Source organism: Miniopterus natalensis, chromosome 5 (assembly GCF_054644295.1).
Source record: "Miniopterus natalensis isolate mMinNat1 chromosome 5, mMinNat1.hap1, whole genome shotgun sequence".
NCBI lineage: Eukaryota > Metazoa > Chordata > Mammalia > Chiroptera > Miniopteridae > Miniopterus > Miniopterus natalensis.
In genome coordinates this window covers 4,539,423-4,566,720 of record NC_142085.1, presented here as the reverse complement: position 1 = coordinate 4,566,720, position 27,298 = coordinate 4,539,423, and the positions used below count along the sequence as shown (strand labels likewise).

Genomic DNA, 27,298 nt, shown 5'->3' with positions numbered 1-27,298 from the left:
CTCATTTTCCAATCTTACTTTCTTAGTCTACTGTTAAAAGAACCGATTTGACAAAAATCCAGCATCCATTTATGATAAAACTCCTTGCAAAGTGGGAATACAAGGAATATATCTTAATAAAGGTCACATATGACAAACCCACAGTTAACATCATACTCAATGGGGAAAAGCTAAAAGGGTTTTTCTCAAGATCAGGAACAAGACAAGGATGCCTACTTTGACCACTTGTATTCAACATAGTACTGGAAGTCCTAGCTACAGAATTCAGACCAGAAATAAGGAGCATCCAAATTGGAAAGAAGTAAAACTGTAGTTATCTGCAGATGACATAGTAGTGTGTATATATATATATATATATATATATATACATATATATATATATATAGAACCCTAAAGATTCCACCAAAAAACTATTAGAACTAATGAATGAATTCAGTAACGTAGCAGGATACAAAATTAATATTCAGGAATCAAATGCATTTTTATACACTGATAATAAACTATCAGAAAGAAAAACTAAGAAAACAGTCCCATTTACAATTGTATCAAAGAAAATAAAACATCTAGGAATAAATTTAACCAAGAAAATAAAAGACCTGTACCATGAAAATTATAAGACACTGAAGAAAAAAATGTAAGATACAAATAAATAGGATAGGAAGAATTAACAGTTAAAACTTCCATACTACCCAATGCAATCTACGAATTCAATGCAATTCCTATCAAAATACCAATGGTGAAAATGGTGGCATAAGTAAATGTGGTACCCACAGCCTCCCACAACCACACCAAAATTACAACTAAATTATAGAATCACCACTCAGAATCACCTGAATTCTAGCCGAACAGAAGTCCTACAATTAAGGATATGAAGAAGCCACATCAAGACTGGTTGGAGGGGCAGAGATGTGCAACAGGCTGGTCCCACACATCCATGTGTGGCAGATAAAAATCTAGAGGGATATCTTGGCTGTGGAGGTTTGCCTGAGGAGTGAGGGTTCCCAATCCTACCTCAGGCCCCCCAGTCTAGGGTTCCAGTGCCAGGAAGAGAAGTCCCCATAACTTCTGGTATAAAAACCAGTAGGGTGTGTGGATGAGTGAGATGGAGGGCTGCTGGAGTCCCAGGTGTTCCTCTTAAAGGGCCCATGCACAGACTTACTCAGACTCGCCTCCTCTGAGCTCCAGAGCTGATGTCCAGTAAGTCACCAGGGACATACGGGGAGGAACTGAAGCGTCTGACATCAGGGCAAGAGCTGGAGGGAGAGCTTTCTCCCAGAGAAAAGTGCAGGAAGAGGTCACTGTTCATTTTCTGAGCCCTCCTCCCACAGGCCCAGCAAGTGAGAGCTATATCTAAGTCTCCATCAACTTGGCTAACACAATTAGCCCCACCTTGGTGATTCCCAGAGACCCTGCCCCACCCAACCTGCAGGCCCATCCAAGCTGTTTCCAGTGTTTTTTCCATATGAATGTCCTGTCTTGGCTCATGCTTCAGACTTTTCTATAATCTCTTAAGCAGCATCTGGCTTAGTATGTATACCCTGTACCTCTTGCTAAGTGGTCCCAAGCCAAGCACTAGTGGAAGTCTGCCTTGGTTCACAACTTGGCCTCTCCTGGGCACATCCAAGCCCAACACAAATAGCAGCCATCTACAGATTGCTTTTGAGCTCATGCAGGGAGGCCCTGTGTACAACACAAGTGGCAGCTGACTTTGGTTTTCACCTCCAAGGAGATCCCAGAGCCAGTGCATCTGGTGGACAGCTTCAGACCACATCAAAGCACCACCACCCAACCATACCCACAAGCAACACACTCAAGGGGCAAACTCAGCAGGCACCAGAACCCTGCTGAAGCAAGTCCTGCTCTGTGGGATGGGTCCCTGCACAGCTGATCCTCTCTAGTGGTGGCAGCCAGTCCTTGCAGCCAATCTGCCTGGGGTTAAATCCCTCCCATTGATGTGTCAATAGTGACCAAGGCTCAACTACAACAGGAGGGTGTATACAATCCACACAAGGGTGGGGGTGCACCTGGAGTCTCCAGCTTGGTGACTGGAGAGGCTGAGCCACTGGATCCTACAGAACACCTACTACATAAGGCCACTCTACCAAGCCTGGGAGATGTAGCAGCTCTACCTAATACATAGAAACAAACATAGGGAGGAATCCAAAATGAGGAAGCAAAGAAACATGTCCCAAGTGAAAGAATAGAATAAAACTCCAGAAAAAGAGCTAAACAAAATGGAGACAAGCAACTTACCAGATGCAGAATTCAAAACACTGGTTATAAGGCTGCTCAAAGAACTTACAGGAAGAGTAGATGAACTTAGTGAAAACTTCAACTGCATAAAAAGGACACGGAAACCATGAAGAGCCAGTCAGAAATGAAGAACAGAAGTCTGCGTGAAGATGGAAGCAGAGATTAGAGTGATGCATCTGCAAGTCAAGAATATCAAGGATTGCTGGCCACCAGCAGAAGCCAAGAAGAGACTGTGATTTTTTCCACAGAGCCTTCAGAAGGAGCACAGCCCTGCTGACACCTTGATTTTCAACTTCCAGCTTCAGAAATGTGAAAGAATAAGTTTTTGAGTTTTAGTCACCCAGTTTGTACTACTGTTATAAAAGGCCTAGGAAAGAAATACAGTCAGCTTCTGCAGACCCATCTCTAAATCACTCAACCAACATGTACTTTCTAACATCCTATTACTGTAACACTCCACAGCTCCCAATGTCATGAGTGTCCCCTCACTGCACTGAATAATAAACAAACCCACATTGTTTTACTCAAAAAAGAAAGAAGAAATGAAGAATACATTAATTAAAATGAAGAATACATTGCAGGGAATCAACAGTGAAGCACATGAAGCAGAGGATCAAGTCAGAGATTGGGAAAATAAGGAAGCAGAAAACACCCAATCAGAACAGCAAAAAGAAAACAGAATCCCCCAAAATGAGGATAGTATAAGGAGCCTCTGGGGACAATTTCAAGCATATCAGGGTTTGCATCATGGGGGTGCCAGAAAGAGAAGAGAGCAAGCGAGGAATTGAAAATCTATGTGAATATAATGACAGAAAACTTACCTAGCCTGGTGAAGGAAATAGACATACAAGTCCAGGAAGCACTAAGAATCCCAAAGAAGATAAATCCAAAAAGGCCCATGTCAAGACACATCATAATTAAAATGCAAAAGGTCAAAGACAAAGAGAGAATTTTAGAAGCAGCAAGAAAGAAGCAGTTAGTTACCTACAAGGGAGCTCCCATAAGACTGTCAACTGATTTCTTAACAGAAACTTGGAAGGCCAGAAAGGACTAGCAAAAATATTCAAAGTGATGAAAAGTAAGGACCTACAACCAAGATTACTCTATCCAACAAAGGTATCATTTAGAATCAAAGGACATATAAAGAGCTTCTCAGACAAAAAAAGCTAAAGGAGTTCATCACCACCAAACCAGTATTACATAAAATGTTAAAAAGTCTTCTTTTTTTTTTAAAAAATATATCTTTATTGATTTCAGAGAGAGGAAAGGAGAGGGAGAGAGAAACATCAATGATGAGAGAGTCATTGATCGGCTGCAGCCCGCAACCTGGGCATGTGCCCTGACTGGAAATCGAACCCTGATCACTTGGATCCTAGGTCGACACTCAACTGCTGAGCCACGCCTGGCTGGGCAAAAAGTCTTCTTTAAGAAGGATAAAAAAGCAAAAATATGTATAATGGCAATAAATATATATTAACAGTTGAATCCAAAAGAGAAAATAAGCAAGCATAACAAATTCAGATACAGAGAACATTTTCATAGCTGCCAGACAGGAGAAGGTTAAGGGGGATGACTGAAAAAGGGGAATGAAATTAAAAAGTAAACAATTATACAAAAAAAATACCAATGACATTTTTCGCAGGATTAGAACAAATAATCCTAAAATTTAAATGGAATCACAAAAGATCTCAAATAGCCACAGCAATCTTGCAAAAGAAGAACAGTTGGAGGTATCACACTACCTGATATCAAACTACACTACAAGGCTTTAGTAATCATATTAACATAAACACAGACTGACAGATCAATGGAACAGTATAGAGAGCCCAAACTCATGTGGTCAATTAATCCATGACAAAGAAGGCAAGAATACATAGTGGGGCAAAGACAGTTTATTCAATAAATCGTGCTGGGGAAACTGAACAGATACATGTTAAAAAAAAAAAGGAAGAAAGAAAGTAGACCATCTTCTTACACCATATACAAAAATAAACTAAAAATGAATTATCGGCTTAAATGTGAGACTGAAACCATAAACCTCCTAAAAGAAAACATGGGCAGCAGACTCTTTGACATTGCTCTTAGTCATGTTTTTTTGAAATTTCTCCTTGGAGAAGGGAAACAAAAGGAAAAATAAACAAATGTGACTATGTCAAACTAAAATTTTTTGCACAGCAAAGGAAACCATCAACAAAACAAAAAGACAACCTACCAAATAGAAGATGACATTAGCCAATGATAGATAATCCGCTGATGGGTTAATATCCAAGATTTATAAAAACTTTCAACTTAACACCAAAAAAGCAAAACAATTCAATTAAAAAATAAGCAGAGAACCTAACAGACACTTCTCCAAAGAGGAGATTATAGACGGCCAAAAGACATGTGAAAAGATGGTCAACATCACCAATCAGGGAAATGTAAATTAAAACCAGAAGATATCACCTCATACCTGTCAAAATGGCTAGCATTAATAAATTAACAAACAAGTGTTGGCAAGGATATGGAGAAAAGTGAACCCTCGTGCACTACTGGTGGGAATACAAACTGGTGCAGCCACTGTGGAAAACAGTATGGAGGGTACTAAAAATTAAAAACAGAACTACTTATGACCCAGCAATTCCACTTCTGGGCACTTATCAGAAGAAATCCAAAACACTAATTTGAAGATATATGTACCCCTATGTTCACTGCAGCATTATTTACAACAGCCAAGATATGGAAGCAACCCAAATGCCCATCAATGGGCAACTGGATAAAGATGTGGTACATATATACAATGAAATACTAATTAGCTATAAAAAACAATGAAATTTTACAATTTGCAACAACATGGATGAACCTAGAGGATATTTTGCTGAGTGAAATATGTCAGTCAGAGAAAGACAAATGCCATATGATTTCACTTATATGTGGAATCTAAAAAAAAAAAAAAATACAGTGGAACTTCGGTTTTCAAACTTAATTCATTCTGGAAGACTGTTCAAGAAGCAATATTTATGAAGGGGAAAAAAAACACAGCTGTAATATTTTCAACAATAAAGTTAAAAAAAAAAGGGGGATTTGTTAAAAAACCAAATCATTTTTTCCCATTAGAAATAATGTAAATTGAATTAATTCATTCCAGATCCCCAAATGATTGTTTTAACCTATCTTACACATGTCTAATGCACTGCTTAGTCTATAAACAAACACTTCTTTTCTTAAATTTACTGAACCACCCCCTACTAGCCTTAAATAAATCACTTTCAGCACTTGTTCCAGGGGTGTCTTTCAGGAGGTCAGCATGCAGCATCTTTGCTTTTTCACCTATCATTGCTCCGAAATACTGTCACCTGCTAAACGCGTTTTATATGAATCAACAGTTTTTCTACTTCAATTGCCTGTGATCATTGTTTCTTTCACACCCATGGCAACATTAGCACTCTTGATGGCCTGTTTTGAAATTGTGTTAATATCCATTTTGCCAGCAACAAAAGCAAAAACCCACAAAAATACTCAAAGCATGATTTCCTGAGATGCTGACAAGGGAGGTTTAGTGGTAAACTGACTTGAATTCATCCTCTCCTTTGTGGCCTGAGGGACGCTTTTTGTCTTGCTGATATATCAGCATGAAAGGGTTGTCAGGTTGAGAATTGGTTTTTGTGTCCATGAACAACTTGGTTAAGAACTGAATTGTTTGAGATGGGAGACTTTCGAGAACCAAGGTTTGACTGTAAATTGAATTATCTGGTCCAGACCCCCAAATGATTCCATTTTAAACTTTCTTATATACAGTAGATGATGCTGTTTATAAACACTTTAAAAACAAAAAGGAAATGTACAGTAAAAATGAAAATTTACATACACATTAGAACTTACCTTTGATGTTGAGAGCTACTGATGACAATATGGAGAGGAGGGATGCTACTGTTTGGAGGGATGCTATTGTATGTCCCTTCCATGAAACGTCAGGTAGCTATTCTTCTGGGGTTCTTTCCCTTTCTCCTCTTTGCTCCACTAGAACTTGCTTCAGGCTCACGGGGCCCCCGTCTCACTAAAAACCTATCCAGTGATTGTTTTTGCCTGCGTTTTAACACTTGCCTGAAGTGAAACACTGCATTGTCATTGAACAAGTTTATCGCATGGTTTGCTAGTTCTTTGTCAGGGTGGTATTTCTCAATAAAACTTTGCATTTCTCCCCATTTCCCAAGCATTCCCTTGATCAGTGAAGTAGGAACATCCTCCCTTCCCTTCTCCTCCTCTGAAGACAGTACCTCTGCTGCCGTCTGCTGCTGCTCCCTCTGCAAGTCTTGGAGTTCCTCCGTGGTCAGCTCAGTGCTGTGGTCCCCCACCAACTCCTCCACATCACCACCATCCACCTCCAAGCCCAGGGATTTGCCCAGAGACACAATATCCTCCACAACAGACATAGGCTCGTCCTCGAAGCCCTCAAAATCTCTTCCAGCAGCAGACTCAGGCCACAGTTTCTTCCAGGCTGATTGCATGGTCCTGGGAGACACTTCCCCCCATGCTCTGTCTATGAGCCTCAAGCAGGTGAGGATATTAAAATGTTCCTTCCAGAACTCCCTGAGGGTTAAATTTGCTCCAGAGGTCACCTCAAAACACCTCTGAAACAGTGCCTTTGTGTAGAGCTTCTTAAAATTAGAAATGACCTGCTGGTCCATGGGCTGGATGAGAGGAGTTGTGTTAGGTGGCAAGAACTTAACAGTGATGAAGCTGTACTCCTCCACCAGCTCAGCTTCCAAGCCTGGAGGGTGGGCAGGAGCCTTGTCCATTACAAGAAGTGCCCTTACTGGCAATTGCTTTTCCCGGAGATATTTTTTCACACTTGGGGCAAACACTTCATGTATCCACTCAATAAAAAATTGCCTGGTTACCCAAGCTTTACTGTTAGCCCTGCACATTACATTCAACTTGTTTTTCACAACATTTTTCTTGAAAACTTGTAGGTTTTCAGAACGGTAGACAAGTAGAGGCTTCAATTTGAAGTCCCCACTTGCATTCCCACACAGCAATAATGCCAGTCTGTCCTTCATTGGCTCGTGTCCCGACAATGACTTCTTTTCCTGTGTGATGTAGGTCCTCTTTGGCATTTTCCTCCAGAAAAGGCCTGTCTCATCACAATTGAACACTTGTTGGGGAACAAACCCCTCAGCCTCTATGTATTCCTGAAACTCTGTCACGAAATTATCAGCAGCTACTTTGTTAGAACTGGCAGCCTCCCCGTGCCTCACTACACTATGAATGCCACTTCTTTTCTTAAATTTATCAAACCACCCCCTACTAGCCTTAAATGAACCACTTTGAGCACTTGTTCCCGGGGTGTCTTTCAGGAGGTCAGCATGCAGCCGCTTTGCTTTTTCACATATCATTGCTTCCGAAATGCTGTCACCGGCTAACTGTTTTTCATTTATCCAAACCAACAACAGTTTTTCTACCTCTTCAATTGCCTGTGGTCGTTGTTTTGTGAGCACCTTCACACCCTTAGCAACATCAGCACTTTTGATGGCCTCTTTATGTTTTAAAATTGTGCTAATCGTTGATTTCGCCATGCCATACTCCATAGCCAGATCAGACACACGAACACCTCTATCATACTTTGCAATTATTTCTTTTTTAAGCTCTATTGTTGTTCTCACAACTTTCCTTTTCATTTTGCTATCACTAACTTTCTTAGGACCCATGGTGACTTACAGTACGTATTTAATAAGCAGCAGCAACAAAAGCAAAAAAAACCACAAAAATATTCAGAGCACAATTTCCTGAGATGCTAATGTGAGGTTTAGTGGTAAACTGACTCATACTCTCGCATTCTCTCCTTTGTCACCTGAGAGACACGTGACTGATCATACAGGTATCAGCATGAAAGGGTTGTTGGGTCGAGAACCGAAGTTTTGTTCAACAACCAAGACGTTTTTCTGTGCGCAACATGGTCGAGAACCCGAATTGTTTGAGGTGGGGGACATTCGAGAACTGAGGTTTGACTGTAAACAAAAAAACAAAACAGAAAGCAACTCATAGATTCAGAGAACAAACTGATGGTTGCCAGATGGAAAGAACATTGGGGGTATGGGTGAAAAAGGGGAAGGGATTAAAAAGTACAAACTGGCAGTTACAAAAAAATCACAGGGATGCAAAGTACAGCACTGAGAGTATAGTCAATAATGTAATAACTGCATATGGTGCTAGGTTGGTACTAGACTTATTGGGAATGTCACTTCATAAATTATATAAACATCTGAAGCTAATATAATATTGTATATCAACTGTAATTGAAAAAAAATATTTAAAAGAAGAGTGATCTTTTAAAAACGTTAAGTCATCTTTCCTTGCCAAAATTTTCCAATGGCCTTCCAATGAACAATTTCCTTATGATTGGCCTCCATGAGCTCTCTGGCCACATTGACTACTCTCCCCATTGCTCACTGTGTTCCACTCACACTAACTTTTCTGACTCTGGAATTCCCTGGGCAGGCTCCCACATCAGAACTTTTGCCCTCACTGTTCCCTCTGCCCAGAAGGTCCTCCCCAGATATCTACATGGCTATATCCCTTACCTCCTTCAAGTCTTTTTCAAATGTCACTCTCTGGGTTCCTTCAAAGCAAACCCAGAGACAAAGACTTTGGAGAAGATAGTTTACCTGGAAGTTCATCCCAGGAATTATGGTGAGGGAGTGAGGGCACAAGCAGCCCTGGCTGGTGTACCATGCTCAGTGGTTAGAGCATTGGCCAGCGCAATGAAGGGTCGCAGGTTCAATTCCTGGTCAAGAGCACATACCTGAATTGCAGGTTTGATCCCCAGCCCATCGGGCTGCATGTGGGAGGCAACCAATTAATGTGTCTCTCTCTCTGCCCCCTCCCTCCCACTCTCTCTAAAAAAGTATCCAACCCTCATCCTTTACTCTTTGGGGTCGCTCCCAGGGACATTATTCCCTGGCACAGTTGGCTTACCCTGCATGACTCCTGCTTCCAGAGCATACCCTTGGGCAGGGACAGAAGCTGTTATCATGTATGTGAATTAGCTGCAGGAAGTAACCCTCTCTGGGGTTGTCTGAGGGGACACAGAAGAGACACCTTGAGCCTGCTCTCATCACTTTCTCAGTGTTGCTTACCCAGACTGCTCTGTTTAAAACTGGAAGCTATACCCCACAGCTTCCCTATTTGCTTGGTTTTCTCCACTCCACTGATCCCTTTATGATATATAATTTACTTGTCACACACTGTTTTCTGCTCATCTTCCCGCCAACTCTGTTCACTCATGTGTATTCTAAATCCTAAGCAGTATCCTGCTTCAGAGTAGGTCCTCTGAAAATATTTAATAAGTGCATGAAAAACCTAAAAGAAACCCTTTTGACATCTAGTGGGTAAACTGGATAACTTCATCTATTAGTCTCCAGAGTCGGAAGAAGCTATATGAAAAGAATATTGTCACTGTCTTATTTTACAAATATGTATTGTGGGGACAATAACTCTTATTCTTTGATGTCTAGGATCTGTCTTTTCTATTATATTTTGCTACTTATTACTCCCAAAGTATTACTACTTACACTTTACTACAATGCCCTATAAGACCATTTTCAAGGTGCTTTCACATATATTCTCACTTGACAGTTACAGTAACTATGTGATGTGGACAAAACTAGAATTATTATCCCTTTACTGAAAATCTAAATAATTTTCTAATTCCCTTTTGAATTCAGAAGGATGGTCTTTCAATCCTTTTCTCTCTTGCTCTCCCCTTGACAATGATACTAATTTTTTACCAGTTTTAAAAAGTGCTGAATGTACCTACGGTTTGGGGATGGATTAAGTCTTGGTTTCTATGGCATTTGGAAGGTCTCTTTTGATTCATTTAGAAATATCTAAGTTTCTTCTTTGTCCTCTGTTTAATTTTATTTAAAGAGTCTCAAAAGGGTACACATTTTGAATTACTCAACTGTTTAGAAACACTAAAGAAAGCTGATTTTTGTATACTAGGGATTTTGTTTCCTTTGTTATAGGAAACCCATTTTTTGCATATATGGACAAGTGTCATGTCATAGCAAGTAAACATGAAAAAGGACAGTTTTGGAAAGAGGAAGAGGGCTATGATCTCTAGTTAGAGGAGCCAATACTGATGCAAACATAAAACAGACAAACAAGCCAGACTCTTAAGTGAACCACATGCCACACTGTTTCATCTGCCTCCCAGCTGGGACCTGATTCCTATGGTCTCCCACACAAGAGGAATCACTTAATGGCTCAGCCATGAAATAAAAACTCAAGAGTTCCCCCACTGCTATTCCACTGTGGGCATAAGCAGTCATAATCACACTCCATACAAATTTAGCCAAGAATTAGATTTAGTGTGCAAGAGCCAATGAGCTCAGAAATGAGACTTGTAGGTGCAGCCAAGGAAGGTCAGCTGAAGACAAAAAGGGTCTAGGTCTGAACGGGACACACTTTTAGGCTACATGTTTCTATTGTCAGCTACAGCTGGCCCAAGTAGGCATTGGCACCAGAAATAAACTGAAAGAAACATTTAGTTATTTGCACATGTTTAGTATTTTCCATGTGCATAAATTCCTGACACGTAAAGGAGTAAGTGGAGACTGAGTCAGGCACAAAGGAAAAACAAAAACATGGCAGATTGCTGTATCAGTGATCCCCAGGGAACCAACGGACCCCTCAGTATTCATGTTCTGGTGTTGAATCTGGGCTTGGCTATGTGACTTGCTTTGGTCAAGGGGACTTTAATTAGCACGCATGGTGAGAACAGAGGCTTGATAGGCGCTTGCCTTCTTGAGAAAAAAATCTAACTACCCTGAGACAGCCATGCTGTGAAGATGTTAGCCAGTTATGTAGTAAGGCCACATAGAGAAGCAATGAGGTACAATACATGCATGATGAAGCTTGTTCGATCTTCCACACCAGATCCCAGCCACCAGCTAAATGCAGTGGACTAACTCTGGGTGGTAGCCCACAGAGCAGGGGAAATAAATCATTGTTTTAAGCTATAACATTAAGGAGTGTTTTAATGAAGTTGTTGATTTTAATGCAGCAGTAAGTTTGATACAGGATTTATATGAGAAAGGGAAAAAAACTGTATCCTGAGAATAAATTTTGTTTGTGTACTTTTGGAGTAAACTGATTAGCTGGCACCTGCAAAGAGGTCAGGCTGAAATTCTGTCCTTGAACAAGTTCTCTAGGAATACTGAAGAACACTATTTTTGTTGTTTATTAATTCTCAGGAAAACCTTGAGGGTTTATTTACAGAGCATACTTGTGTAATGTGTGCTAGTGTCTTGATATTACCTTTGACCTTGTTAGTTCAAGTTTGTACAATTTTCCTTATTAGAATTAAAAAAACAACCTCCAGAGATTGGAAAAGAACAACTCTGGAGTGGACCAGGAGGATCTGGAGCCCCTCCCCCTCCAACTTTTTTTCATTTAAAAACAGCACCTGTGACATCAGCAGTCTGTACAGCCCATTAGTCAACAGTCACAGTTACCTAAGCAGGCTCAGGTCCTTGCAGCCAACTCTAGAACCTGGGTTCCATATGTGGCATTGCACTGAGAACCAGGTGGGAAAGGCACTGGAGTTAGGGTCCTGGATATACAAACTGCTTAGTGGGGCCAAGTGGCCTATGGACATAGGATCTCCCTGAATGCTGGGAGTAGGATGATGATGAAGACAAAGGACAAAGGAGAGATTATCTGGTGACAGAGAAATACAGATAGAAACAGAGGAAAATGGAATTAAGAGCTGAAATACTTACGTTACAGACTCACCAAAGTGAAATAGAACTAAAAATTATTTACCTGGAAGACGGGGTGACTCTGTCACTGGTGACTGGAGCTCTGGGGCTGCACTTTCTCCTCAGCAAGGTGGGCTGCAGCAGGGTGAGCTGTGCTTGGCAGGGGCTGCGGTGGTTTGGGATCTGGGTAGATGAGTAAAAAGTTTTCTAAGACTGTGGCACCTCTCACACCAACCGAGAACTCACCTATGTGTTCTCTTCAGCTCTCTGTTCCCCATCATCCCTATCCCCCTGGGATATCCCACATTTCTGTCCACTTCTCACCTGACTGGCTCCCTAGCAGGGCCTCAGGCCGGTCGCCCCAGAGCACATGCCCAGGATCGTTGAGGAACCGTTGGCTGCGCTGGCATGTTAGGCAGGTCTGTACTGTCCAGCGCTGCCCCCTGCAGCCTGGGGTGGAAGTGGGAAAAATGGAAGAGTGCTTGGGTTTAGAAGAAAAGGTCTCCTGCACTGTTTTGTCTCCACTGTTTTCTAGTAGGAATTCCATTTGCTCCCCACTTTGAATGCAAATTTGACAGTTTGAGAACCCTGTATAAACTATCAATGTCTTGGTACTCTTTAAGAAAAAGTCCAAACTCCTTTACAAGATTCTACAAGATCTGCCCTGTTTCCTTCTCCAGCCTCATGTCTTGTGCACTTCAAACTCCAGTCTCCTAAACTCTCATTCTTTGTGTGTTTTTTTGTTAATCCTCAGTGAAGAATATTTTTTTCCATTAAATTTTAGAGCGAGTGGAAGGTAGACAGGGATGGGGTGGGGGGTGGAAGAGAGGAAGAAAAACACTGATGTGATAGAAACACATTGGTTGCTCCTGCTTGTGCCCCAACTGGGGCCAGAGATTGAACCTGCAACACAGGTACATGCCCTTGACCAGGAATTGAACCCATGCCCTTTTGGTGCACAGGCGCAGCTCTAACCACTGAGGCACACCAGCCAGGGCTCTCCTTTTCTTGACAGCACCACAAACTCTCATCTCAATCAACACCCATGCTGAGAATTTCCATCTCCTATTTCCTTTTCTTATCTCGAATCTCACCACTACTGGCATAATTAACTTAGCATTACACTCCAAAATAAAACATTTTCCTCTCACATCTGTTTCGCTCTCTCTAAAATCAGATATAGTCTTGGACGAGGATTAAAAAAAAAAAAAAGACAACAGCCAGGGCAACCAAAGCTGCCCGCTGTGAGTGAGTCAAAATTATACCTATTTTGTCAGATTGGCAAAAACACATTTTGTGGTGCGCCGCAGTATTTTAGTTATTAGTTTATGTGTGCCATGAGATGAAAAGCTCTGTTCCACAGTATTTTTTAAAAACTTACCTTTATTGTTGAAACTATTACAGATGCCTCTTTTTCCCCCCGCTGACGCCTCCACTCAGCAGCCGCCATCGCCCCCCCTTCACTATTTTGTTTCTCAGTCTGTCCCATCAGACTATACAGTGGTACCTCAGTTTTCAAATGTAATAGGCTCCAGGAGACCGCTGGAGGTCTGAAAGGCTGGAAATCCGCCAGCCGACAGCGAGGCTCAGGACCCTGCCCTCAGAAGCCCAGCTGCACGTGGGACTTCCCCCGCGTGCTCAACACCCAAGCATTTACTTCCGGGTTTACGGCGGGCGTAAACCGAAAAGCTCAACGCAGACGTTGGGAAACCGAGGTATCAATGTACCGTCAATGAGAATAATGAATCTAGCACAATATGTGACACATCTTAAAAAAAATAAGTACTTGTTGCATGAATGGTGAGGAATCGTCCTCCACGATGCCAAATAACATCCTCACGCACCAGTGGGGCTGCCTCTCAGGGCCAAGTCCCTCTGCTGCCCAAGCGCAGGTAACCGAGCGCGGAGCCCACCGGCCGGTGGCGATGCAGGCGGCCCCCTCCTGCCTCGCCCGCCCCTCCCGCCCCTCCTCCGCCCGCACTCACGTCTCTGGCGCTGCGTGCAGGTCAGGCCCGGGATGAGGAGGGAGGAGCAGCCGCGACACAGCGTCCTCTTCACCGACGGGTCCCTGCGGGCGGAGGGGAGGGTGGTCCGCAGCTCGCGGCCCCGCGGCTGCTGGCCGTCCCGCCCCGCTGGCCGTCCCGCCCTCGCCCGTCCCCACTCACCGCCGCAGGACCAGCCGCCGGGCGACGGTCCTCTCGGTGTGGCAGTAGAACCTCGCCAGCGCCTGGTTCTCGGGGTCCTGCGCGAGGACGCAGTGGGCGGCCTAAGAGAGGGTCGGTCACGCGGGGGCCAGCGGCACCAGGCCCCCTTCCCGAGCGCCCCCTGCGTGGGCTCACCTGGTATAGGAAGCTGAGCCTCTGGAAGGCCTCGCGGTCCTTCACCGGCCCCGCCATCCGGGTCCCGCAAACGCCCGGAACCCGCCGGCCTTAGGCCCCGCCCCTCGGATACGCCCGTCCAGACGTCAGCGCAAGGCCTCCTGGGAAGTGTAGTTCCCGGCCCGCGGGGCGCCACCCAGCGGCCTCACAGACCCATCAGTTTGAATTGCCTTCTAAGCTAGGGTCCCTTTATGAGTCCTGGCTTCCTCCTAGTCTTCTTTAAGCCCACGATCAGTTATACTAGGAGACTGGGAAAGCTGGTGGAACAGGAGAGGATCGCAAACTGCTGTACATTTTCAGGACAGAAGACCAGTCTCTATGCAGCTACGTGGGGGAGATGGTTCCCTGCAGTTTACACCCAGATAGACCTTCTGCCCTACTCTCTGAAGCCAAAGGTGGATGCCTAGAAGATCTACAGATAGAAGGAACAGAGATTATACATTCAAAAAATCACTGGTGCCAGTGGGAGTGAAACTGGAAAGCATCATGAAGGTGGTGGAGGGAAGGTACAGGGTTCTGGGCCCTCAGCACAGCGCTTTCCCACTTAACCAAACACACACATTTCCTATTACGCAGTTAAACACAGGAGGTGGCATCCCTAACTCCTAGTCTTAGGTTCTGGAGCACAGAAACCTGACAACAGCATTTCCTGCCCCTGAAACCACACGCTACCCCCAACACAGACAGACATGGATCACAATCCCTCCCTCTGACCTGCCTCCCATTTGTCCTGTTTGGCATCCTGTTTTCACCTCTGCTTCACAGTTAATGACCACCAATTCCTGAGGTCAGAGTAGAGGAATGTGAGTTGGAGGGGCAGGAGATGGATGAATCTGAGACAGGGAGAGGGCAGCCTAAGTCAAGGGAGGGTGAGGCCTCTCTGCCCTCAAACCCCTTCAGTCTGGGTAGGGGACCAGGCCTCCAGCTCAGAGGAAGTGTCCCCAGACTCAGATGAAAGGAGTATGCTTAAAATGTAGACACCCAGGCCCACAGACCTTGATCAAGCACTCAGGGTGAGCCCATGCACTTTTAACACCCATGATTCTTACACATCAACAGCGGTGGTCGTCAAATTACGACACAACACAGAGATCACTTCAGTGGATCCTTTGTTCCATATTGTTTTACCAACCAAAGCATCTTGCCACAAAGAACCACAGTCAAGGCACAAAGGTAAGAGGAGAGTCTGGACAAAGTCCTGTTGAGGTGGTAGGAGGAACTGAAATGCCCTCACTAGACTGCAGTTTCTTGTCCCAACCTTCTGTGAACCCCATTACTGGAGCAGCAGATAGTCCAAGTCACTTCAGTTTGGTTTGGCATGCATCGCTTTACCTTTTTTGACAACATGTACCCTACAGGTTATTTTGGCCTAACATTAAATGACTTACATTCTCTGATAGAGGAAATGGCAAACGGTGAAGGATGGCAGCAAACAAACAAAAGACTGACTCTTGAAAACACTAGTTCCAGTCCAGATGCACACAGGCACAAGGAAGTTGCCCATCTGGTCCTTCCCTACACACACCACCCTCTTCTACCCTGTCCTCAGGGTGAGGAAGACTCCATTTCCTTTCTCCCTTTCTGGCTTGGACACCTTAGCCAGGCAATAAGGCTGACAACTTGGGAGTAACTATTAAGTAACATTCCTTAAGGCCAGAGCTTTGGATAGAAATACTTTTCTCTTCCCTCTAATACCAGACTCTCCCCTTCCCAAGTTCCCTTGGGAAAGCAGTAAAAGGGTAGACTGTCTTGCAGGATCTCTGGCACCTGGTCCCTGAAGAGCAAGGTGACCGACTTCTTGTAGATGATCAACTATAAGGAGGCAGGCAATAAGCCAGCTCTGCTGAAGGCTGAGACAGGGACCTGGGTTCTCTTCTTCCTTCTCACCCTCTCCTCCCCACATTGCTACCTCTGGCCAATCCAACTCACAATGGCAACCTTACTCTGGGAATAGAAGACCAAAGAAACCCCTCTCCCCTTCATTAGTCTCTAGGGATCTGTTCCTTTAGCCCCCTTCCCTGTTCTTTCTAACCTTCTAGATGCCCAATCTCTGCCCTCAAAAAAACTCCTTAACTTCTAGACCCAGGAGAGCAACTGCCATTCATTTTTATTTCAGTCTAGAGGTTACATACCCCTGTGCTCTTCCTAAAGAAACAACTATTCTGGGTCAAAGAACCCCCAAAAAGAATGTACAGGGGCTTCCGTTTCCTTCTCTGGTTTGATCATGTCTTACCCTCCCACAGACTTTTTGTTTCTGGAAAAGCCTCTCCTTCCTTCCCAACCTGTCCTGTGCAATAGAAAACCTGATGGGCTCCAGGAGAATACCCTGGGAATTTGCTCCCCACAGGACAGTTAGGAGACATGGTTGTGCTCTTACTCCAGACCAGTCCTACCTACTCTTCCACATAAACCATTCTAGAAACCAAGGTGTTTCTCCCAGATGGTTCAGTAGCGGAACCAGGCAGACACGAAGACGTTCCAGCAGGTCACAGGAAGGAAGGCCCATAGCTCTCGATCCTGCCTCATCCCAGGTATTCCCACGTCCCTACCTGTCACTCCCAATCTGTTGGGGGCCTGATGGTAAGTGGTGCAGCATTCTTCCTTCCAGCCCGGATGCCTGGGTAGAAGAGGGGCCACAGTTTCTCAGTAAAAGTATCAGTGAAGGTGTAGATATGGGAGCGGTCTGTGACATTGTAAAAAGACAGTGTGCCGGCCTCATAGTCTAGAAATATGCCCACCCGCTTGGGTTTCACTTTGATGTGCAAAGGAGTAAAAGGCGTGGTGGTGGCTGCATATTTGTCCCCGTTCCACAGTCGCACCCGCCAGTAGCCAGTCTCAGGCAGTGGGGTCAGCTCGCCCTTTCGGCTCACAGAGTCCCGGCACACCCCTACTGCCCAGTGGGTCTTGTCGCCCACCTCCACCTCCCAGTAGTGTCGACCTGAGGTGAAACCCTCAGTAGCCAGGACGCAAGGGTAGAAGGTGAAACGCCGTGGTGTGTCAGGTAGATCCCGGAGTCTTGTCTCCACAAACTTGACACTCTTCCGATCTTCTGACAGGACTAGGTTAGGATGAGCAGTCTCAGGGTCCAAGGTCACATCCGCTGGCGGGAGAAGCCAGAGTGGGGAGCTAGATGAGGATGGGAACAGCTCAACGCCCCTGCCTCACTCTTCCAGCCTGCCTTACAGAGCTTGTTTCCTCAAACGTCCCCAGAACACCATGGTTTGGTTAATTTTCTCCATCCATGGTGTCACCTACGGGAGGGGAGGGAACATTGGCTTCACTTCTCATCCTGCCCTAGCCTTTTGCAAGGGCTGGTGGCTTAGGCTCCTCCTGCCTGGTCCTCCCTCCATGGCCCCTGACATCATCATCTATCTCACTGTGCAGAGAAGCACCACACAGTCCAAGGGCCAGAAAGAATGGAAAACGTATGTTAAGAAGGATACAGAGAAGACACCATCAGGGTCTAGGGTTAGGGTGGCCTGCCTGATACCTGTTTTCTTGGAACAGTCCTGGTTTATGACTATTTTCTCTGAATAAAAATTAATGACATTCCCTTTTACTCTTGGGAATGCACCAATTTTAGGCAAATTTTTTAAACTTTCTGGGTCCCTATTCAGAAAAGCGTGGGCCTAAGAGTAGATGTTACCTGTAGCTTTTCACTGTGAGTTCTGTGACTCAGAGTGACCGAAAGCCAGGCCAAAGGGTGGGTGTGGGTATGGGCAGGGAAAGTGACAGATGGGGTACCTGAAGCCCAGATAAAATAGGACCAAAAGACTTTCTGCTCTCTGCTGATTCCCTCTGCTACTTTCCTTTTGGGAACAACTCACCAATTAGCTGTTTAAGGATTTTCCTTAGGGCAAAGTACTGTCGGGGGAAACTGCTGAAGTTCTTTTCAAGCTGAATGGACACGGAAGTCACCTCCATGGTCTTCACCTTTTCACATCTAGGAGGGACAGGGAGATAGGGGAAGAAAGGGCAGGGTCAGGGGAGTCCCGTCCTCCCACTTGCTCCCTCCTCGCCGAGGACAAGCACTTGCATGCGGCTTTCTTTTGCCAATCTATGGAGATTTGTCCCCTGGACAAATCCTTAACAATGTCTCAGAGCTTTCTGGGGATATTTGTTATATTTCATGCAAATGGGCAATTACTCTCCCCCCTCCCGAGCCCTTCCTCCTTCCATCTTCTTTGGACACAGTTCCACACACAGGCACAGGTAGAACCTGGTTCCACATTACCTTGGTATCTTCCTTAACAGGGAAGTCCTGATGCGCAAAGGGAAAAGGTAAAGGGCTACTATTCCCAGTGATCTGCTCCCTACCTGGCTTCATGGGTGTAATAACCCTTTCCCCATACCCTACCAAGAAGCCTCATGACCTTTCCTTCTTATTCCTCCAACTCCTTACTGTACCCCAAGTCTCTAAGCCAAGATCTAACTCACTTAAAGAGTTGCAGGAATCACTTACTTTTCCAGGGTACTTTTGACATCCTAGAGGGAAGGAGAAAAGAAAGCAATATTGGTCCTGGTAGTCAAGGGTCCTACAGGCAAAAGGATCCCCCTCCTCCCAAAAGTTTTAGATCTCTAAAATAGGAATAGGGCAAACTGAGGGTCACAGTGTGAGGAGAAGAGCTCCGAGGACCTCTCTCCTAACCTCATCCCCACTTTCAGCTTCTGGTCATCATAAAGTTTGGCAATTTATATCCCTTCCAAATGGTTTCTTGTATGTTTGTCTTTGTTCCTCAAGGACACTGGGAGCTCAATGCAGGGTGCAGGGATTGTGTCTGCTCTTTACTCTGTCCCCCAAGTACAAACCACACACCTGTCTCCTCGAGGATCAGTACAGATAGCTCCAGACTGGTGGTATAGGAACAGGTCATACTTCCCACTATGGTTTGGCATCCCCCTCCCGGTATTGTTAATAAACATTAACAACTGTGTGCCAATCCTGATTTGCGAATACTTGGGGTCCAGAAGACAAAGAAGATAGATCTCTGCCCCCCAGGATTTCCCAGTTTAATGTGGAAGGCAGAACACACATACATGAAAGGACATAAGAATAAACACATCAGCATGCAGATCAATGTACAACGGCGCCTCACTGACTCAAACGCTGGTGGTCTGATTGCTAAGGTAAGAAACATGTTTCCTACAGCCTGCTAACACCATGCATCTGGTTAAGAGAACAAATGATTTCAAACATTTCAGAGGCATTTACATATCAAAAACAATGTATTTTTTACACATAATTTCAAGTGTCCTTCAACCTAGGTTTCTATTCTTTTTTAGCACTAGGTAAATCAAGTTCCAGGACTTAAAAGTAGTGATAACTGCATTTACACACCTTTTAAAGCATAGTTTTTTCACGAATTCAGACTAGACTTTCCTCCTTTCAAAAGAGTGGATTTTTTCTTTGGTACAAATTAAGCACATAATTGTTGACAAGACATAAGAACACAGAAATGACTAGAAGGAAATGGGAGAAATCAGAGAAGCTTTTCTGAAGAAATAGATCCTTTGAGTATATCTAGAAGAAAGAACTGGGTTTAAAGAAGCAGAGCAGAGGAGTGAGCATCCCGGGCTGACAGAAGGGAATGTGCAAAGCTATACTGTGCCCGACCTGAGGGGCTACGCAGGGGCAAAGGTCGAACCTTAAGCATCTCGAAGCCTGACTGTAAGCACTTGCCCTCCACCTCGGCAGCCAAGTGGGCCAGGTCCCGGCGTTTGTCTCCAAGGTGAGCAGCATTTTCTCGGAGGCGCTGCAGAATGTCCTGTTCCTCCTCCTCCAGTCGTGAAAGCAACATCTGCTGCTCTTCATCCAGCCGCCTATGAAGCTCTTCAAATTCCTTTAAGATCTGCTGTCGGCGACTCTCCACTAGTCTCTAAGAAAAGAGGGAGGGTGTTATGTGTAGCAGGGCCAGTGCAGCATGTGTATGAATTAACACAGATTCCAGTGTCATGAAAAATAGTTGAATAGGACACTCATGTTCCTCTCCACTGTAATTTCCTTCTATAAAGAATGGCTCTGTTCCTCTGATGACTTTGGGAGTAAAGACCATTGGGGAGATAAAAATCAATGTTTAAAAAAGTTTTAATTTTCTTTAATTATATTAACTTCTAAAAAACTATGATTTTATGTTTTAGGAAAAATAATTCAAGACATAAGAACACAATAATATAATGACAAACTACTTTAGATATAACAAATGTCTGAAATATCTGATGATAAAGTTCTAGCTATTGTAATTTGTTGAGACAAGAAAGTACAAATACTGGATACGACTGTCATCATTGGTATGCGGCAAGATATCTACCTGATAAAAACATTACCAGATAGAACCAACTGGAAAACTATCAGAATCAGTAAGATTTTAGTAATGGGTTGTTAAAAATATAAAGTAGATTTCAGGGCTGAACCTGAAATAGTTTCAGGTCATTTCTGAGAATTGATAGTTGCCACCCAAGGAACAGGTTCCAAAGTTTCTTACTAAATGAGTTGCTTGAAATTTGACACACTTTCTCTCAGCCAGCACATAGACGTGAACCTCTCACATTCCTGAAGTTTGATAATACAGGACTCAAACACTAGCCATAACCCATTTCTGAGGGTTATCAGCAAGCACTTCCTCCCTCAGCACTTCCACTGCAACAAGAAGTCATCTCCTCAAAGAAGGCTCCTCCAAGTGTCATGTGGCTGATAGGGAGGAATCAATCGAAGTGGGGAGCAAAGTGAGAAGCAGAGACTGGACCCAAGGAAGGAGGAAGTGGCTAGGGACTGAAAGGCAAGGCTGAGGTGAACAGAGTGGGCCCCAGAGCTGGGGTGGGCCTTACAAGCCAGCTGTTTCTGCATTTCAAGTTAGTTGCCAGGAGAGACCGCTGCTCCCTTTTCACTGCAGCCCTCTCAGGCCCACCTTGGAACAAAATACATTCCCACAACACATACCCTTACATAAAGCACAACCTGTGTATGTGTTTAGGTGGTGGATGAGTGGAATTGAGGATCTGTAACTGTGATAAACAGGAAGCAAAATGGCTTTCCCTCATATAACCCCCAAATCCCTTCTCTTTTTTCACTCTGTATTTGTAGTAAAGTGGTTCTTAAGGAGGGTGTTACCTCCCTCTAGGGATATTTTGGAAGGGGGGGCATTTTCTTGTTTGTCATGATTGGGGGTGCTCCTCCAATGTGAGACAGCCCTGCAAGATGAACTGTCCTGCACCATTTTCTAATGTTCTGCTGGATATTCAAAAGCATAGGCCTGAACTCGAGTACTATTTTACTTATAAACAGAGCAATTCTTATACACTTTTAATATACTTGAATTTTTCAGGAATAGCTGAATAAGATTGTATTTTGGTTTTCTTAGAACTTTACCAAAAGTTATTTATCATTTTGAAAAATAAGTCAACAGGAGCTAAGCTGCTTGTGGTATTTGAGTCAACACGACTACACAATTACCTCAGTCTGGATTTGTATTTGTTGCATTGTTGATGATGGCACATGTAGGTGCAAGCATAAAACTATACTGCAGTGTCTTTCAGGGTAGTCATCTACAAATATTACACAGCAGAGTTTACTACAAATTTCTTTTTTTATTGATTTTAGAGAGAGGAAGGGGGAGGGAGAGAAACATCAATGAGAAAGAAACATCATCCATCAGATGCCTCCTGCACTCCCCCTACTGGGCATCAAGGAGGCAACCTGGGCATGTGCCCTGATGGGGAATCAAATCTTGACCTCTTGGTTCCTTGGTTGGCACTCAACCAGTGAGCCACCAGCTGGGCACAGAGTACTTTTCTTTTTGTTGTATTATATTATACTATATTTGGAGAACTTTTTTTTTTAAATCCAATTTTGCAGTCAAAATTAGTTCAATTAAAAAAAAAAATTCAGCCCTGCTGGTGTGGTTGAGTGGTTAGAGCATTGGCCCACACACTGAAGGGTCAAGGGCACACACCTGGGTTGCAGGTTCAATCCCAGTCCCGTTTGGGGTGCGTGCAGGAGGCAACCAATCCATATGTCTCTCTCTACAATGATGTTTCTCTCTCTCTTTTTTTCTCCCCCTCTCCCTCCCTTTCACTCTCTCTAAAAATCAATGGAAAAAATACCCTCGGGTGAGGCTTAAAAACAAAACAAAAAAATTCAAATGTTTACTTTGTTAAAATGTATAAAGGACCAAAATAACAATACTTGCTTTCTGTTGAAATGCCATTGTTAAAAAAATTAGTGTTTCTACTTTCAAATATGTGTTTAATTTCTGATAATCAAAAGCTCATTATTTCTTCTGGAATCCTTTAATGAGGTCAGGTTTCTATGTTGTCCTCTCATGAACTTGCATCTATGCTTTTTATGCCATGTCATTCTTTATTTTGTCTATTTGACTGTAAGCTCAAGGCGGGCAAGGGCTGTTTTTGCTCATCACTGTTCCCCAGTGTCAAATACGTGGTCTGACCTATACTGGGAGCTTAATAAATATTTATTCATTCATGCAGAACTAGTATCCCTGGTTTTGCTACAAACTGGTTGTAGGATCTTGGACTAGACTTGGACTATCCAAGTTCTGTGTAATCTTGGGGTAATAACACCTACCTTACAAAGGAACTAAGTTCACATTTGCCAAAGACGACCTCTAGGACTTCCTTCCCTTTGTCTTCTGGCTTCTCTATGCCCCACTTTGCCAAGTGCAGGCTGAACTCAGAATTCCAACCAGGGCAGAACCCTAAGACCTAACACAATTCTGTAAGCTTGGAATGTCATGAACACCCAATGAATTAATGCACAAAATTCAATAAATACCAGTTATTATTACTGCTACTATTAATACTTGTTCACTGACCATTAGAAGAAATAAGGCAGATACCAAAACACCATGCTATAGATATGGTAATGCTCTCAAAGAGATGCAAAAGTGTATGAAAATTAAGAAAGCTAATTTCTGAAGGGTTAAGAAAAGCTGCATAGAAAGTGGCTTTCACGCTGCCTGAAGGATGGATAGGATCCTACTGGTAGAGGATGGGGAAGGAAAGAACATTCTAGGAAAATCACCCTGCATTCTTGAGCTTGCTTGAGTTCAGAGAATGTGGTCCTAATGTTATTGGGCAGTTCTTCTGGGAGCTCTTGGTCAGTTCCTTCTCCCTTCCTTCCCAGGGAACCTTCCAAATTCTCCTCTCCGCAACTACTCTAAGAAACTCCTATCTCTGCACTCTCAGCAGAGCAGCCTCCTTCCCTGCTGTACAAAGAGACCAAAGGCACAAACTCCCTCAGCTTACCAGATGTCAGACATTGTCTCTCCTTCCCCTATTCCATCCTTCTCAATACTTAATTTATGACAGTAATTTAAGTACAATGTTTAATAACAATCAAGCCTAAGAAAATAGTATCATTTCTGAGTTCAGCATTTTTCTAATGAATCAGAACTGGTGGATTAAATAATGTGTGGTTAATGTTTGGTTAATTGCCTGCAGTGCAGCCAGGATGGGATTGCCTGCCTTTACCTTGAGCTCTCCTGGTTTCTTCTCCTCAGAGGTCTTACAACGGGTGATCTCCTGTAGCTTCTGCTCCAGGGGCTCCAGGCACTTCTGCAGTTTTTCCTGAGGGATGAGAAGTGGGAGAGGTGTCATCTGGTGTTGGCTGGCACAGCCTACATAGAGGTTAACCCATTTGTTTTAAACCATTTGTTTGCATCCTACCCATCTCACCACCTCCTGATCCAACTCTCTTCCTTGCCTGTTATTTGCAATGTTAACTTCTTACTAGTCTCTCTTCCTGCCACCAGCCTGTCTCTATCACCTTCCTTCCTCACCAAATTTTCCTCTCAGTGAATCTCAGTGGTCCAGCAGTCACCAACTCTATCCATCTTCTAACTTAAGTAACTGCCTATTATTGTCAACACTTTGACAGTCCTTCTGGACTCTGATGTCCTTCTTTAAACTTGTATTCCCATCCAACTCTAACCACCTGCAAATATAATAAAATCTTACTTATAAAATACCTTACATCTTGTTTCCAAGATTTTATTAACATAATTAAGCAAAATACTTAATAAAGTGCTAAGGCATTAAAATCTCTAGTTTGTTATTCAAACATTTACCCTGTGTCCCAACAATAATTTTAACCAGATGTCATGTTATCCATTATCAGGGGAAGATGCAAAAACAGTCAGGTTCAGCTCTGTCTGGTGGCGATTAGTCTAAAGTGAAATGACACTATTTCCAATACCAATGGGAAGAGAAGGGATGCTCTGAGCAGAGGGGACAGAAAGAGAAAACCAGATCACTTTTCAGTTCTTGCTAACGTTGATCTTCTCCATGTGGTCTTATTCATTTATGAAAAATATGTTACATCCAAGACCACTTGTAATCAAATGTGTTAGGTCAGAAATTCTAGGGTACTCCTCGCCATTGCTCTTCTTCATGCTTGAAGATGACTGGTCAGATGTACTGTGTCTCCCCATGTATGGAGCTGTGAGGGGACTACAGAGTGACAACCAGATACAGTCTTGCTGGCAGGAGCTTACCATCCTCTACCCAGGGAGGCCCCCTCCTCTGTGTTCCTCCCTTTTGCCCCACGCTGACATCATGTGTCTGGCTCCCCACCTTGTACTCCTGTGTGGCATCATCCAGTGGCGCAACGTTGTGGGCCCGATGGGTATGGGAAATTGCACATATCAGACATACAGCCTCCTGGTCCTCATAGCAGAAGAGGCTGAGGGCCTCATGGTGCTGGGGGCAAAGGCTCTCATCCCGGATCTTCCGCTTGACAGCCTGGAGCTGCTTGGCAATTTCCACCATACTGCCTAGTTGACGATTAGGCCGGAGACTGCGGTAGCGGGAGGTCTTTCGACAGACAGGACAAGGAAAGTCCCTCTCTAGGTCCTCCCACCAGCGGGTGATGCAAGCTTTGCAGAAGTTATGCCCACACTCAATGATGACAGGCTCCTTCAGATACTCCAGGCACACAGAGCAACTCGCCTCCACCTGTAAGTTCTCCAGAGCTGCAGCTGTGGATGCTGCAGAGGCCCCAGCCTCTAACAGACTTGTCTCCGCCATTATTTAACTTAGGGACAGGAAGAGGGCAGAGAAAAATGTTAGTTGGAGGTTTGCATCGCTGCCCCAACATTTACCCACTAAAAGTCAAAGTATTAAGATTCCTTAAATTAGGTATATCTTAAAGTTTAATATTACAGTAGAATTTTATTACAATAGTCCACTGGAGCCTATGTCTGATTCTGGGCCACTGTTCTCTCAAGCCCTCAAATGGTAATAAGCAGAATTAGTTAGGCAAGGGTAACAACGTCTTCTTTTCAGGAAAGTTTGATATTATTCTTCCTTTTATCAGACTAGCCTACAGGAAGTGTGCTCTTTTTGGAATGAAATGATTCACACAACATCACATTTCTATTTGTGCATTTGGCCATTTAGAACTGCTGAAAAGTGATAAATTCATGACCACTATACTAAGAGTGTGTTATTGAGCCCAGCCAATAACTTCTAGAAAAGAGGGCTGACAAGTCCATTTTCAATATTCAGCAGTGACTGGAGTCTTATGAAATAGTGATCGATAACTAATTCCTTGGGTATACTGTACCTCCAGCTAATAGGTAAGATCTCCCTCAAGTGAAGCCTCAGAATTGGAGACGCACAGGGAGATGTATAAAGCACCAGGCTGGCTCCCGAAAACGCCCCTTTACCCACGGAGCGCTGGGCGCCGCACCCCGGGACCGCCCCGCCCCGCCCCGCGGGCGGCAGGAGGAGACTGGCGGCAGGTCTGTGCGGAGCTGGAAGCGGCCCTAGAGTGGGCTGGGTTGCCCCGGCGACTCCCTCTCCTGCGTCCGCGCCGACGGCTCCCAGGAAGCGTTTACTCTGGAGCCGTCCCTACTCGGGTGTCAGGCTCTCCCTCGGCCAGGAGCCCGCCGGGCGGCCGAGGCTCCGCCGCCCGCGGGCCCCGTAGTCGCGCCGGCCCTTCCCCAGGGCCAGGCATCGGGTGGCCGCCTCACCCGGGCCGGACTGAGGTGGGAGTTAGGGAGCTAACGGGCCGGCTGCGCGCGGGGCGGGGGCCGCGGGCGCCCGGGGGCGACTCCCTCCCCTCTACTCCTCGCGTCTCGGGAGAAGCGCAAACTTCAGGCGCGTCCTCATGTTGTTCCTACCGCCGTCGGGGGCCCACCTTGCGACCCTCTCCTGAGCGAGGTCCACAACTCGGTCCCACCCCGTCTCCATCTTCTCCCGTCGGCGCGGGCGGGCGCGGCGCGGGGAGCGAGGCTGGCCGCCGAGGATGCGCGTCCCGCGGAGGAGGGTGACGTGAAGGCGGCGCGCCCGCCCGGCGCAGCCGAGACCCGCCGAGCCGGCGTCCGAGGTTGGCCGGGGAGGCGGCCGCAGCGGGACGGGACGGCGGGGTAGCCAAGCAACGCCCGACGCGCTGACGTCGCCGGGGCGGCAGAACGTCCGAAGGGCCGCAGGCGGCGGAGGCGGCGGCGCGGCGTGCGGGCCGGCGTCGCGGCCGCGGGGCGCTGCGGCGCGGCGTGCGGGGCCGCCGGCGGGGGCAGGTCCCGGGCCCGGCGGCGGCGGCGGCGGGACGGCACCTACCTTCCCGGCCTCGGTCCGGCAGTGCGGGCGCGGAGCCGCCGGAGCGCTGCCTCCCTCCTTCGTCCCCCCCGCTGCGCCCCGCAGCGCGACCCTTGGTACTCGCCGGAAGCGGAAGTCGCGCGGAGAGGCTCGCGTCTGTGGGAGCCCGGCCGGAGGGTCGCCGCGGGCGGGCCTCGCGCAGCGGGCGAGAGGAGGCGGCGGGGGGCCGAGGTGAGGACCCGCGGCCGCAGTCTAGCGCGGGGAGGGGCCCGGAGGGGCAGGTGGCGGGAAGGGGGTTGCCCGGGTGGCCTGAGGAGCGCTCTGGAGGGAGGGCGGCGCATGCGCGAGGCTGTGCGCTGAACGCAGGCCCGCCGG

At 45.4% G+C, this 27,298-nt stretch overlaps 1 protein-coding gene across 3 annotated transcripts; it reads right to left on the bottom strand.

Moving 5' to 3' along the window:
* Positions 1 to 4,127: 4,127 nt before the first annotated feature.
* LOC107538515 (E3 ubiquitin-protein ligase TRIM39) lies at positions 4,128 to 26,846 on the bottom strand. 3 transcript variants are annotated; one of them, XM_087817256.1, is made up of 11 exons: positions 24,959 to 25,979; positions 23,858 to 23,953; positions 20,017 to 20,247; positions 18,834 to 18,856; positions 18,199 to 18,314; positions 17,287 to 17,471; positions 14,159 to 14,259; positions 13,979 to 14,061; positions 12,318 to 12,443; positions 12,058 to 12,176; positions 4,128 to 8,240 (listed from the first exon to the last, which is right to left on the bottom strand). In XM_087817256.1, exons 1-10 carry the CDS (start codon positions 25,409 to 25,411, stop codon positions 12,079 to 12,081), a joined length of 1,512 nt encoding a protein of 503 aa, XP_087673382.1. In that variant the 5' UTR covers positions 25,412 to 25,979; the 3' UTR covers positions 4,128 to 8,240; positions 12,058 to 12,078. The 3 variants fall into 3 exon arrangements, with proteins under 3 accessions (XP_087673382.1, XP_087673381.1, XP_016070263.1); XM_016214777.2 differs by lacking the exons at positions 4,128 to 8,240; positions 12,058 to 12,176; positions 12,318 to 12,443; positions 13,979 to 14,061; positions 14,159 to 14,259 and adding an exon at positions 26,526 to 26,846 and having other exon boundaries at positions 15,464 to 17,471; positions 24,959 to 25,418; XM_087817255.1 differs by lacking the exons at positions 17,287 to 17,471; positions 18,199 to 18,314; positions 18,834 to 18,856; ... (1 more) ...; positions 23,858 to 23,953; positions 24,959 to 25,979 and adding an exon at positions 14,333 to 16,914.
* Between the last annotated feature and the right edge of the window lie 452 nt (positions 26,847 to 27,298).

What these genes read in the sequence shown, in the direction of transcription:
- LOC107538515 (XM_087817256.1), bottom strand. Translation starts at nt 25,411, where the DNA reads ATGGCGGAGACAAGTCTGTTAGAGGCTGGGGCCTCTGCAGCATCCACA. An exon ending in AGAAACCAGGAGAGCTCAAG is followed by an intron (nt 20,248 to 23,857) that starts GTAAAGGCAGGC and finishes CTCTTTTCTTAG; the next exon opens with AGACTAGTGGAGAGTCGCCG. An exon ending in GTCAAAAGTACCCTGGAAAA is followed by an intron (nt 18,315 to 18,833) that starts GTAAGTGATTCC and finishes TGTCCCTCCTAG; the next exon opens with ATGTGAAAAGGTGAAGACCA.